The sequence below is a fragment of the Sphaerodactylus townsendi genome, linkage group LG01, assembly GCF_021028975.2.
Source record: "Sphaerodactylus townsendi isolate TG3544 linkage group LG01, MPM_Stown_v2.3, whole genome shotgun sequence".
In the NCBI taxonomy this organism is placed as follows: Eukaryota; Metazoa; Chordata; class Lepidosauria; order Squamata; family Sphaerodactylidae; genus Sphaerodactylus; species Sphaerodactylus townsendi.
This window is the reverse complement of record NC_059425.1, coordinates 24298752-24311784: the sequence shown is the minus strand read 5'-3', so window position 1 is coordinate 24311784 and position 13033 is coordinate 24298752. Positions and strand designations below refer to the sequence as shown.

The 13033-nt window shown below is 47.3% G+C and overlaps 1 protein-coding gene across 1 annotated transcript; it reads right to left on the bottom strand.

The window, feature by feature from the left end:
• Positions 1–2523: 2523 nt before the first annotated feature.
• On the bottom strand, positions 2524–5198 carry LOC125437064 (toll-like receptor 5). The gene is made up of 2 exons (XM_048504436.1): positions 5186–5198; positions 2524–4460 (listed from the first exon to the last, which is right to left on the bottom strand). Exons 1-2 carry the CDS (start codon positions 5196–5198, stop codon positions 2524–2526), a joined length of 1950 nt encoding a protein of 649 aa, XP_048360393.1.
• Positions 5199–13033: the final 7835 nt, after the last annotated feature.

The window sequence follows — 13033 nt, the reverse complement described above, 5'->3', positions numbered from 1 at the left end:
GCGCAAAGTGGTACTGCAGTCAAAGCTTTGCTCACAACCTGAGTTTGATCCTGACAGAAGCCTGTTTCAGGTAGCCGGCTCAAGGTTGACCCAGCTTTCCATCCTTCCGAGGTTGGTAAAATGAGCCCCCAGCTTGCTGGGGATAGGGGAAGGCAATGATCAATTAAACTTGAGCTACAGAGCATCAAGCAAAGAATTTTTTTGAACCCTCAAGCATTTTGAGGGCATGAGTGTGGTCAAACATTGTGCTAAAGAGCGGGTGGATCGATAACGTTCTGGTAATATTGTATGTGACTTGTGCGGAAAGGGCCCTTCACAACCTCATTGCGAGCAAAATAAAGCAAAGTGAAACAACATCAATTTCACACAGTATTATAACATTTATTTACTTAATTTTTGTCCACCTTTCTCAATGAGACTCAAAGCAGATTACAACGAAAGAAAAAAAGATATAACACATACTACCAACACAGAATTGTCGAAAACCGTGCTACCCACACAGTATAACAAACCTGGCATTACAGGACTAGAGATCAGTAAAACAGTAAGCCGTAAAGCAGTATACAGTAAGCAGTAAAACAGTAAGCAGTAAAGCAGTAAAGCAGTAAAACGGTAAGCAGTAAAACAAAGGATGATGTGAACAATACAGAATTGCAAAGGCAATAAATACAGCATAATATATACAATGAAGATTGCCTAAAGTTCCACTCACATCAACTACAACCTTATGCACTCTTAAAAAATGCCCTTTTGAATGATTCTGTTTCTGGCATTCCATGGAATGCGGAATCTTTCCTGACCCACCAGGTGGGAACCACAACAGAGAATACTCTTGGATGGGCAGCTGTTGATCTTACCAACTTGCAGGGTAGAAACTTTCGATGGTTTTGCTCAGACAAGCAGCACATGAGAACAGCAGCACTTGAAAATAACACTGCAAACGTTTAGAAATGACCTCTCTATCCATTACGTTTTTATCCCATTTTCCTCCAAGGAAATCTGGGTAGTATTCGTGGGTTCTGTCCTCCCTCGTTTTATTATTACAACAATTCGGTGAGGTAGGTTAGGTTGAGAGATAATGACTGGCTCAGGGTCATCCAATGAGCTTCATGTCTGTGTGAGGAATTTGAACCCAGAGCTCCCCTAATTTTGCACTGCCTTTCAAACAATAAGGTAATTTGGGGGGGGGGGGTTAGTGCCATTTTTATGAGGACCGGCCATATACAGTCTGCCCACAGAAGGCCTATGGAAATTGTGCCGCCCTTGAGAATATGACACAACATAGGATCGCAAAAGAAATGCATATTTACACATACATTTTAAAATTAAACTGTTTAAAATAAATCAAACAGTTCTATAGAGTGCTTGTCTGAGAAAGAATGGCTTGGATTGATGTGTCTAGAGTTTACATCAGTTATGTTCTCCAAAGCCCTGGCCCGATAATGGACTAAAGAGGCGAGAGGTAGGGGGAAATAGGATAATAATATATTTGGCTGCGGCACCAATTTAGATTGAGGCAGATGCAAAGTACACAACAAAACTTCAAGTTTTATACTGTTTTCAGAATCATCAAGTAACTAGCATGATAGCATCACCAGTGATGTCAGAAGAGACCCTCCTTGTACACATTGCTGTGGTGGCGAACCTTTGACACTCCAGATGTTGTGGACTACAATTCCCATCAGCCCCTGCCAGCATGACCAATTGGCCATGCTGGCAGGGGGCTGGATGGTCCCTGAATCTGTAGTGCCATACTGATCTGGATCCAAATGGGTTCGCCACCACTAATGCATGTGAACTCCCCTTCATCACGACCCTCATCTGACATTAGGAGAAGGATTTAAACGCAATTCTCTTGAGACATCCCAACCTAAATCTCTCTATTAAGTTTATTGTGCATATGCTTTAGCTGCAGTGGCCTGTGGGAGAACAAAGTAAGGCAGCTTATTTATTCTCGGGTGCCCAATGGAAGAAGCCACCTGACACTTAGTCAAGGGCAAACTTCCTGGGAACTGTTCCAAATTACAAAACAAAACTGTAGTTTACATTTACTAATGCTACAATTTATGAATGGCTGGTACATTTTCTAACTGTAAATAAAACAATTCATCTAAAGTTTTTCTACCAGTAAGCGCTTCAAGAAAACAGCTGAGCTTTACATTCATAAATGTGAGATTCACATTCATAAAAGAATCAAATATTGCATTGTAAGACACTTCATCTGAATGGCAAAGGGAACAATTCAGTTTTGTTTCATCCTAAAAGATGACACCATAGGACCACACTGTAAATTTCCACTAACAAAAGGGAGGAAATACCTCCTGATGGAAATACCTTCCTGTAAGAGGAGATATATGATGGAACCCAAAGTCAATATCCCAATCAAAAACAGCTGCCAATCTCCTAGGCAGCAGACAAAAAGCTACCTTTGAAACATGTTCCATAGCTTCCGTAGCAAATTCAAACATTTATTTTCCCCAGCTGCAAACTCAGTTGTTGCAATTTGTAGTGTGAGGAGTCATTTTACCACACCTCACAGTTTTGATGGAGGAATCCAGACAAGGAGACCTGTACGAAATATGGAGTTGTAATAGTGCATGGGATTCCTGCTGTCGCAGATCTTTTCACTGCCATGCTATTGGTCAGCAACCAGGTCTTCAAGTCAGCAAGCCCACAGTGACACAGCAAAGTCAAATCTTGCAGGTCCAAGGTCTGCAACAGTACCAATGGCTGGAATATGGATGGCGTAAGGGTCATCATAGGGTTCCCACGGAGGCTGAGGGTGCGCAAAGACTGCAGGCCAAGGAATACTTCCTCTGGAAGTAATGGCAGGAGATTCTCGGAGAGGTCCAAAGTCTGCAGAGACTCTAGCCCCTGGAAAAGACCCTTAGGCAAGGCCTTGAGGTTGCTGGAACTGAGATTCAAGACCATTAACCTCTCTAAATGATGGAAGATGCCCATACACTGTCCTGCTTTCCAAACACCTGCCAGGTTGTTATGAGAAAGATCCAGTTCTCTGAGGTGAATGGGGCCTTCCCGGATCCTGAAGCATCTTGCCAAGTGGTTGTTTGAGAGATTCAAAAAAAGCAAAGAGGGAATCTTCCCTAGCTGCTCCCAGAGCTGCCCCAGGTCACTCAGGTGATTGGAGGACAAGTCAAGGTGTGTCAGGTTCTGGCTAAGATCCTCGATGCCCCAAGCGTCCTTGATCCTGTTCTGCCCTAGCATCAGACGCTGTAGAGATGGGAGTTTACCCTTTGGTACTTGTGAGAGAGCATTGTCCTGTAAGTCAAGGATTTGCAAGAAGTCCAGGCCCACAAGGGCATCCTGTTGAACAATTCCAATGTGGTTGGACTTCAGGATGAGATGGTGGAGAGGTGATGACCTCAGACTTCTCAATGCTTTTGTGTACAGCTCCCCAAGAAGGTTGTTGGATAGATCAAGAACATGCAGTTGATTCAGCTTGATGAAGGCCCCATCATGGATCTTGGTAATCTGATTGACCTCCGTGCAGGATGTGGAATCTGAGGGCTGGCCGAGAAGACAGAAGGGAGGAGTTCCATTTAAGAAACCATGGGACATGTAAAGAGAGAAGGTGCCACTATCATGAAGCCCAGAGAAGGTCCTGACTGAAATGTCCTTCAGGTTACGGAAACCAAATGAGCTCCCAATGGCCCCTGAGTGTTGCATTCTGAGCTTCTGGATCCATGTGCCATTTAAGCTTGTGAAAAACTGCTCAACTTGCATCACATTCCATGGATTGGAAGAGATGTCCAGGGTTTCCAGAGTGATGTTGTGGAAAGGGTTGGTACAGGTGTGGTGGTAGCGTAAACGGTTAGAAGCCAGGTCAAGCAAGGCAAGATGGTGTCCTTTCAGGTGTTGCAGGTCATCCCCACAAATCCTCTCAATTCTGTTGAGCTTCAGCTGCAGGAAGCTCAGCTTTCCAAGCTGTTGAAAGGTTGGATCAGGCCTTAGCCTCTGGATATGATTTCCAGAAAGATCCAGTCTCTTCAAGGAAACCAAATCCTGGAAGTATCTTCTTTCCAATACCTTTTCATCAAAGCCATTCACATCCAACAGTAACACCTCAAGTTTGGTCAGGCCTGCAAAAGCAGCGGGGTGTAGTGTTATGTTCATGTTGCCTCCAAGATCCAGGAATGTGATACCAGCCACATTCTGAAAGGCCCTCTCTCCAACAAAAAGGGATCCTCCCAACTGCTTCCCAAAAGACAACATCTGCAGAGAATCCATTTCGGGCAAGGTAGAATTCAAGATGGCGGAGAACAGGTTAAAATTCAGCAGGAGGACCTGAATGGAAGGGTTAACTTCGGGAACTGTATTGTGACTTTGACCTTGGCAATTGGCTGCCAGCCGAAAATTCATCATGGTATGATGGCAGTGTTGTGAGGCATCTGTGGTGTAACCCAAGACAGTCAACGAAAGGATGGCCATACAAAAGACGACTGTAAATTAAAGAGAAGGTTATTTCTTCATTTGCCACTAATTATCTTCGTGCATTAGTCCTACAAAGTACAGTTTCCAGAGTTCCCTAGGTTGCTGTCATCGTTTAGTGTCTGACGTTAGAAGGTCAGAAGTCCTTGGTTCAAACTTTATCTTTACCTTCACCAGACTAAAGACTTTTCTGGCAGTAAACCCTATTGAGTAGGATTCTGGGAAGACTTTCCAGACCGTGGCACTGTTATAGTGCTATCTGAAGCAGAGTTACTCCCTCCTTTTTGCATGTATTTCAGTGGGAGCAGGTGTGTAGCAGGATTTTGATGACATCATAATTGTTTTCATGTACAAGTGAGCACATTAAAAGTTACAGAAATACTAGGTTCTGTTTAGAATGTCGGACTAGGATCTGCGATACTGTAGATTTGAATCTCCTTTCTGTTGTGAAAGCTTGATGGATTACCTCACATGAGTAGGGTTGCCGCCAATCTCTAGGTGGTGACTTGAGATCTCCCACTATTATAACTGATTTCCAAGTGACAGAGGCCCCTTCCGCACACGCAAAATAATGCGTTTTCAAACCACTTTCACAACTGTACCCCATTGCAAAGTGGGATTCCCTTAACCCCGCTATTCAAGCTTTACCCCCAACTATCAAGCCATTAGAGCACTGAAAGCAGTCCCGATTGAAAGTGCAATACGCTTTGCGCTGATGTGTCCCACTGGGTCTTACCGGGAATGAACATTGTCCCGGGTTAGAGATCAGTTAACGCCCTGCAGAACTACCTTATGGCCACTTTCGTCAGGAAGGGGCTGTATGACTCCAGAAGGCTATACCGCGGCATTTAAGTCCCTTCTGGGCCTTAACCCGCCCTCTGACCGGGATGCTCAGGCTCTACGCTCTTCCATTCTCCTAAACATCTGGTCACCTTAAGCTATTACCCAATCTAGAGCTGGCAACCCTATGCACTTGTCATACTCTTTCTCTGAGCCTAGCCTACCTCACAGGAATGTGGTTGTGATGATAAAAAGAGGGAGGGGAGACTCAAGCAGTGATTCCTGGTAGGAAAACAGGCATGCTAAGTGGATCTCCTAGATTAGTGATGGCGAACCTATGGCACGGGTGCCAGAGGTGGCACTTGGAGCCCTCCCTGTGGGCAGTCGCACACAGAGTTCGTCATGTGGAGGGCGAAAAATCACACCCACACACCCACACATCTAGGCTGGCCTGGGCCACTGAGCACGATGTGGTGCACTGTGGTGAGCAGGGAGGACTCGGCTGGCGGGCCTTGTGCCTGTGCTCCAGGTAGCTGCTGCCCGAGGGGGGGGGGGGGGCGCAGAGGAGGCAGAGATGCTAAAGAGGCACAGAGTGGAGGACTTGCTGGGAGGCTGGGGAGCAGGCTGGCCCTGCTCGAGCCGAGGTGGGGGCTGAGGAAGAGGAGCCAACCGGTTTTTCTAAACTAAAACCTCAGCATTCAAGCGTTAAATTGCCGTGTTGGCACTTTGCGGTAAATAAGTGGGGTTTGGGTTGCAATTTGGGCACTTGGTCTCAAAAAGGTTCGCCACCACTGTCCTAGATCTATTTGTGAAATGCTGGAGGGCAGGAAGCTCACTTGCTCAGCTCCAAGCAGATGGTTTATTGGCCTCTAACTAGCTTGGCTGCTTTGGCTGTGACCGACCTTGGCTGTAACATTGGCCTGCCTCTGTTCTGTCATGTTGTTTTTTGTTGCTTTGAGTATCCTGAAGAGAAGGGTCATTGCCCACCATTAACTTTTTGTGTGTGTCTACAAAGGTACGTCAGGAGAAAATCTTGTAACTCAACTGTCAGCTAGTTAGAGCTGAAGGCAACTGGAAGAACACCTGGTCTCTAGAGAGGCGACATATACTTTTAAATAATAAATAATAAATAAATAAGCAACACTGTTGTTGGAGAGAGACTGAATGCCAACAGGTTGTGGTGAGTTTTCCGGGCTGTGTGGCCGTGGTCTGGTAGATCTTGTTCCTAACATTTCACCTGCATCTGTGGCTGGCATCTTTAGAGGTGTATCACAGAGAGAAGTCAACACTTTTGAATGCCAACACTTTTTAAAACAGCAAGCTGGCAGGACTAATACACTGCAAGACCTGATAGCCTTCCACCATCTCTCTGTGAACAGGAGCCAGTCTCTTGCCTTGTTTTGCTTCACACAGAATTGTGGCATTATTGTGCCTTGGTGACCCCGCTCTTATAATCCAGATAATGCCAGGATACCATAGAGAGCAAAGGATCAAACCTCCCTCCAGCCATTATGTTCAGACAAGTGCCACTCCAACAGGCAGCCCCAGAATTTAGGTTCAGATCAGGGATAATGCTTATATTCTGAACGCTTGAGATCTATACAAGGGCTCCCGCACAGTAAAACAGCTGTCTGTCACAGTTGGTCTTGAAAGCAATTTTTCTCTCTCCTTTCCTGCCAATCTCAAAGTGTTGCCAGTTCTTTTCCTGGCAGGACTCCTGTGCCTTTAGCAGTTGCATGGTATTCAGACATTCTGCAGGTGAGACTTTCAAAGAAAGATGTTTCCCAGCTGTGATGTCAGGAATTATTTTGTGTTTGGATGCTGGAAATCAAACATAGAACCTTTTATGCGCTGAGTGTAATCTAAACCACAGTTGCCAACTGACCAGGGAGCAGGAACCCAGCCTGGCCTGGTGCATTGCCTTAAATAGCAATTTGATTTGCAGAAATCAGTAAGACAAATTTTTCAAGATAAGCACAAACACCTCCTTAAAGCTTGTAGATCATGCCTCTGATAAAGGCATAGCAACAGGAGCTGGAAACAGATTGGTATTCTGGTCTTCAACCAAATTATGGGCCATCTCTGCCACAAAACAGGGTAAATCCTTCCCCACCTCCATGCTAGTGCCCCAACTCCATTGCTCTTTTATTACTCACCTCTCTGAGCTCTCCAACGTTTGCTTCGCGGATGAAACTTCTGCATTGTGGTACCTGTACAAAGCGGGTAAGTATCTCTCGCTTTTCTTCTCAGACTCTGATTGCCATCGCCCCATATAAACCCCCTTGGAGCATGTTGCTTGTTGCAGGATACCCCAGGATATACGTCAACAGCCCAGTATTGACTCAAAAAGTTGTTTGGCAACTTGTGTAATGGGGAAATACTAGGGAAATTCCCCTGCGGCCTTTTTAGCACGTTACCAGTGGCATTCTCCCCACCCCACCCCCATCTTGCCAACTCATGAGCAATAATCCTGAGGTCAACAGATCCTTAGCTGTACTTCAGATTAACTATCTAACCAGGTTCAGTTGCAGACAGGGCACAGTGGACACCGTGTGTAACAGACTTCTCTGTGATACACCTCTGAAGATGCCAGGCACAGATGCAGGCGAAACATTAGGAACAAGATCTATCAGACCATGGCCACACAGCCCGGAAAACCCACCAGAACCAGTTGAATCCGGCCTTGAAAGCCTTCGACAATACATTAGTTTAGACTGGTAATCCTGCCCACAAGTTTTTCCTTTTTTTGGTTTTCAGTGAGACATCTTTGAAGCTCCATATGACGACTCAGTATGAGAATGGTGGGTGCAACAAAATGAAACTGACAAACTTCATCAGGTGGCAGGTGGGAAAAAAGAACTGTTTTGGTCTGAAACGCTTAATTTTCCTGCACTGTGCGGGAGAAGAAGGCCAAAACAGTTCTTTTTAAAAATGTCTGCAAAACATTGGGACCCATCGATGTGGGTACACAACATTTAAAGATGCATACATGCTCTCTGTACTTTTGCAAGTTTGCTGCAGGAAATATCAGCTGATAGGCCTGTGTGAAGCCTGGAGCTGGAGTAAAGGATATGGATAGTAGATACTTGTGTTGCTTGAATACCAGAAGGGGCCACTCCTTTTGGCTAAGCAGGCTAGCTTGCTTAAGACAGGAATTCTTAACATTCCCTCAGCCAGGGCTCCCAGTAGAGTTCCGGATCACCTTCAAGGTGTTGGTGTTGACCTTTAAGGCCTTACGCGGCCTGGGACCATCATACCTTCGAGACCGCATCACCCCATATGTCCCTACGGCCTCTCCGATTCGATGGAGGCCAATCTACTGGTAGTCCCGGCCCCTCAGGGCGTCTGCGCGTTTAGCCTCCACGCGGGCCAGGGCCTTTACTGCCCTGGGTCTCCCGGCCCCCACAGTGGAGCAGCTTCTTTCCTCCAGCTGTATCCGGGCCCTCTTGCGGGTCTTAACCCAGGATTCCGCGGGTCACCAGCAAGACGGAGCTGTTCCGCCGGGCCTTTGGAGGAACCGACCGCTAATGGTGCCCCCCCCCCTCTTTTTGTGGCCAGTCATCTAGGCCACTTACCATCTATCGAGACTCACCATTCCTCCCTTTTTTGGGGGAGGGGGAATTTTAATCTGGAATATTGGACGCCAACTATGCCATTTATCGTGATGTATTGCATAATTTAAACTTTTAGCTTTTACCGCTGCTTTAAATGTCTGATTGTTTTATACTGCTATTTTTATATGCTGTACACCGCCCAGAGCCCTCCGGGGATGGGGTGGTAGAAAAGCCTAATAAAATAAATAAATAAATCTCTCCCCTTGCTCAATGGATCGTGGTACTTCTCAAGGATTGAAGGCACCAGCTCCAAAAAGGACAGTTTGTTCCCACCACAAAAGGGACAGTGGGTGCTTTGTTTATGGCATTGCCCAACCACTGATCTTTCGCCAGTCTCGGCAGTGGCGCAACTTGCACAGCAAATTACCTTATCACGCAAGAGCGGGCGAGAGAGAACATAAAATACACTGGGAGGTAGCCAGTTTGGAGATGAAAAAAATGATTGAAGGGACAGGCCATGGCGGGAGCCTGTCAGACTTCCAAAGCGGGCCTGGTGCTTGGAAAAGGAAACCAGGAAAGCCCCCAAAGCGTTGCCTCAATAGGTGGCATTCTCTAGTGCAAGATCTGTTTGTGAGGCTTCTATTAAACTTCATGGGGCTTGCGCAGGAACATTCCCTGATATGCTGGAACCAAGTTTCTGCTAGTGTAGCACACACCACCAAAGGCAATTTGTACCTCTTCAGTTCTTATGTGTCAGTTTGAAATTCCATCTTGGAAATAAACATTATTTAACATTGTCCGCCACCCCAAGCAAGAGTGTTCAATGGAAGGAGCTGTGGCTCAGGGATAGAGCCTCTCTGCTTGGCATGCAGAAGGTCCCAGGTTCAATTCCCAGAATCTCCACCAAAAAAAGACCATGTAGTATGGTATGTGCAAGACCTCTACCTATGACCCCGGAGAGTTGATGCCAGACTGAGTAGATAGTACTGATTTTGATGGACCAAAGGTGTATAAGATATTTTAGTGAAAGTCTATGGTTGGTTTTAAAAGGAGTAGGTGTACCACAACATTCACGGCCTTGGCCCTGCTTATCTGAGGGACCGTCTCTCCCTATATATCGCCTCTTTTGTGGCCCCCTCCCTCGCTCATCGGGAGGTGGACCTACTGAAAGAGTGATCCCCTGGCCCCAAGGCGATCCGGGTTGGCCTCTACAAGGGCCAGGAGCCTTTCACGGCTCTGGCCCCTACCTGGTGGAAACAGACTTCCAGGGGTGAGATCAGGGCCCTGCAGGATCTTTTAAGCAAAGCTTCACAGCAGGGCCTGTAAAACGGATCTGTTTCACGCTTCTGGATGCGTTTGGCCAGCCGGGATGATGTCAACTCCGCCATAAGAACATCTGGCCTCCCGTGGGTATATAAAGGGGGGAGGGAGGGATTGAAGCCATCTGTAGTCTTGGTTTTATGTATTATTTTATGTAAATTATATATTATGATGTTTTAAATTGTTTTATTATTGATGGACACCGCCCTGAGCCTTTGGGGAGGGCAGTATATAAATATAATAAACAAACAAACAAACGTCTGGTTGTTTGATGCACAACCTACATTCTGGAAAGAGGCTACTGTCAAAACAGAATATGGAGAAACAGAATGGTTCCCAATTGGCAAAAGTGTCAGACAGTGGTGTATGTTATCTCCCTGTCTGTTCAATCTATGAGGAACACATTACAAGGAAAGCCTGATTAAGATTACATGAAGACGGTGAAAAAACTGATGGGAGATATACAGATGTGTGCGTATATAGAACTGTCAAGTCACAGCTGACATAAGGTGACCCTGTAGGGTTTTCAAAGTGAAAGACTGACAGAGGAGGTTTTCCAATTGCCTGCCTCTGCATCACAACTCTGCTATTCTTCGGAGGTCACTCATCCAAATACAAACCAGGACCAACCCTGCTTAGCTTGTGAGATTTGATGAGATCAGGCTAGCCTGGAGCTTTCTCGGTCAGATGATACTACATTATCAGCATTTTTAACCTTCCGCTGAAAGCTTTAAAAGCTTGATGCTAATTAAATCACCACAGGGATGGAATTCCAAAACTAAGGTGCTGCTACCAAAAAGGCCCGGTTTCTGAAGAACACATAAAACTGTTCCTCTGTAGCAGATCTTAACTGTCTGGCAGTCTATTTAATTCATTTGGCCTCTTTAAAGGTTTATAACTTTTTTGTCATTTTAACTGAATTTCTGAAAGAGCAGTGTAAAACACTAAGGTATAGCATAAATGCACTTATCCTTATTTTTTGAACCCTCCTTATCAGAGGGTTCAAAAAATGATCAATTGGCTATTAGCTGTGAGGCATTTATGAGCTATTTTGCAGATAAAATCGCTGGCCGCCCGCCAGTGACTCTCCTCTACCACCTTTGGAGACAATTAGTGAACTGCCGGAGGCTCCCTTGCCCGCCTTTATGGGCCCTTTGTCTGGCCCAGTTTTTCCCCTTGCTCTCCGAAGACGACATGTTGACAGAGCCCTAGCTGCTGTTAAGACCTACTACCTGTCCTTCTGGATCCGTGCCCCTCCTGGCTTATTAAAAGCATGTCGGGAGGAGTTACCACCCCACCTGTTGGACTATAATCAATTGCTCCCTTTGAGCAAGGAGTTTGTCCGGGTGGGTTGAAGTTGAGGCAGTGGTCCGCCCACTCTTAAAAAAAAAGACCGCCTTTAGATCCTAGTGATCCGCCACCACGCTTACCGCTCAAGTTTCGAATCTTCGCCTTTCTGGGGAAGCTGTAATTGAGAGAGTGGTGTTGGAGCAGCTTCAGGGTTTTCTGGAGGACACATCGCCCTTTGATCCCTTCCAGTCCGGCTTCCTGCTGGGCATGGGACGGAGACTGTTCTCGCCGGCCGCCACAGATACGCCTCCGTATGCAGCTTGACTGGAGGGCGCGTGATCGGGCGCTAAGCTGGTGTTGTTAGATCTCACCCTCGCGAGCGCTTGATGTGGTCGGCACCATGATCTTTTTTTTGACCCAATCCGGGCCTGGCCGTTTCCTCGGGTACGGGGTACTTGGTCCTTCAATGGATTGGCCTCTGCTTTCTCCGGGACCGGAGTCAGCAAGTGCAGGGTGCGCGGGGACCAAGCTTCCCGGAGGTGCCTCGCTTTACCGGGCGGTGTGCCCCAGGGAGCTGGCCATTGTCCCCGCCTGTTATTTAACATCTATATGCCACCCCTTGCTCAGCTGGTAATGAGCTTTGGGCTGGAGTGCCATCAGTATGCTGATGATACCCAGCTCATTCTGTCGATGGAGGGGGAGCAGACGCCTCTGCAGCCTTCCTACAGCATTGTCTGGAGGTGGTTGCTGGTTGGCTTGACGCAGAGCAGGTTAAAACTGAACCCAGCAAAGACGGAAACTCTTTTGGCTAGGTCGCCGGGCGGAGGGTTTCCAGCCGGGCCAGTGTGAGGAGGGGGTCTCGATTGGCACCGCCCCTCGTTCACCCGCAGCCTTCCGGGGTCCACCTGGGATTCGGCTCTTTTCTATGGAGCACTCCAGGTGGCCCATGTAACCCAGGTAGGTCATGCTTTTCCATCTTCGCCAGACCTCGCGTGGCTGGCCCCCTTCCTCTCCCAGGCGGATCTGGCCACAGTGATTCATGCAACGGTCACCTCCAGATTAGACTATTGCAAGTCGCTCTACGCGGGCCTACCCTTGAGGCTGATCCGGAAATTGAAACTGGTCCAGCATGCGGCGGCTCGTCTGCTCACGGGCGGTGCCTCTAGAGATCACATCACGCCCGTGTTGCACTGTCTGCACTGGCTTCCAGTTGAATTCCGAATCGTCTTCAAGGTATTGGTGTTAACCTTTAAGGCCTTACGCGGTTTGGGACCCTCGTACCTCAGGGACCGTCTGGCCCCATATGTCCCACGTCGGTCTCTGCGCTCGCAGAGGCCAATTTACTGGAGATCCCCGCCCCCTCTATGATGCGGCTGGCCTCCACCAGGGCCAGGGCTTTTACGGCCCTGGCCCCTGCCTGGTGGAATACTCTTCCTCCAACTGTCCGGGCCCTGCGGGACCTACGTGAGTTCCGCAGGGCCTGTAAGACTGAGTTATTCCACCGGGCTTTTGGGGAGGCCGGCTGCTGATAGGTGCCCATTAACAACTAAGATCCGCTGTTCCCCTCTTGGGGGAGTTGAGGAGTTAATGGCTGAACGCCATCTGTTTTAACTGATTATGAATTAGGAGCGCTGCTTTTA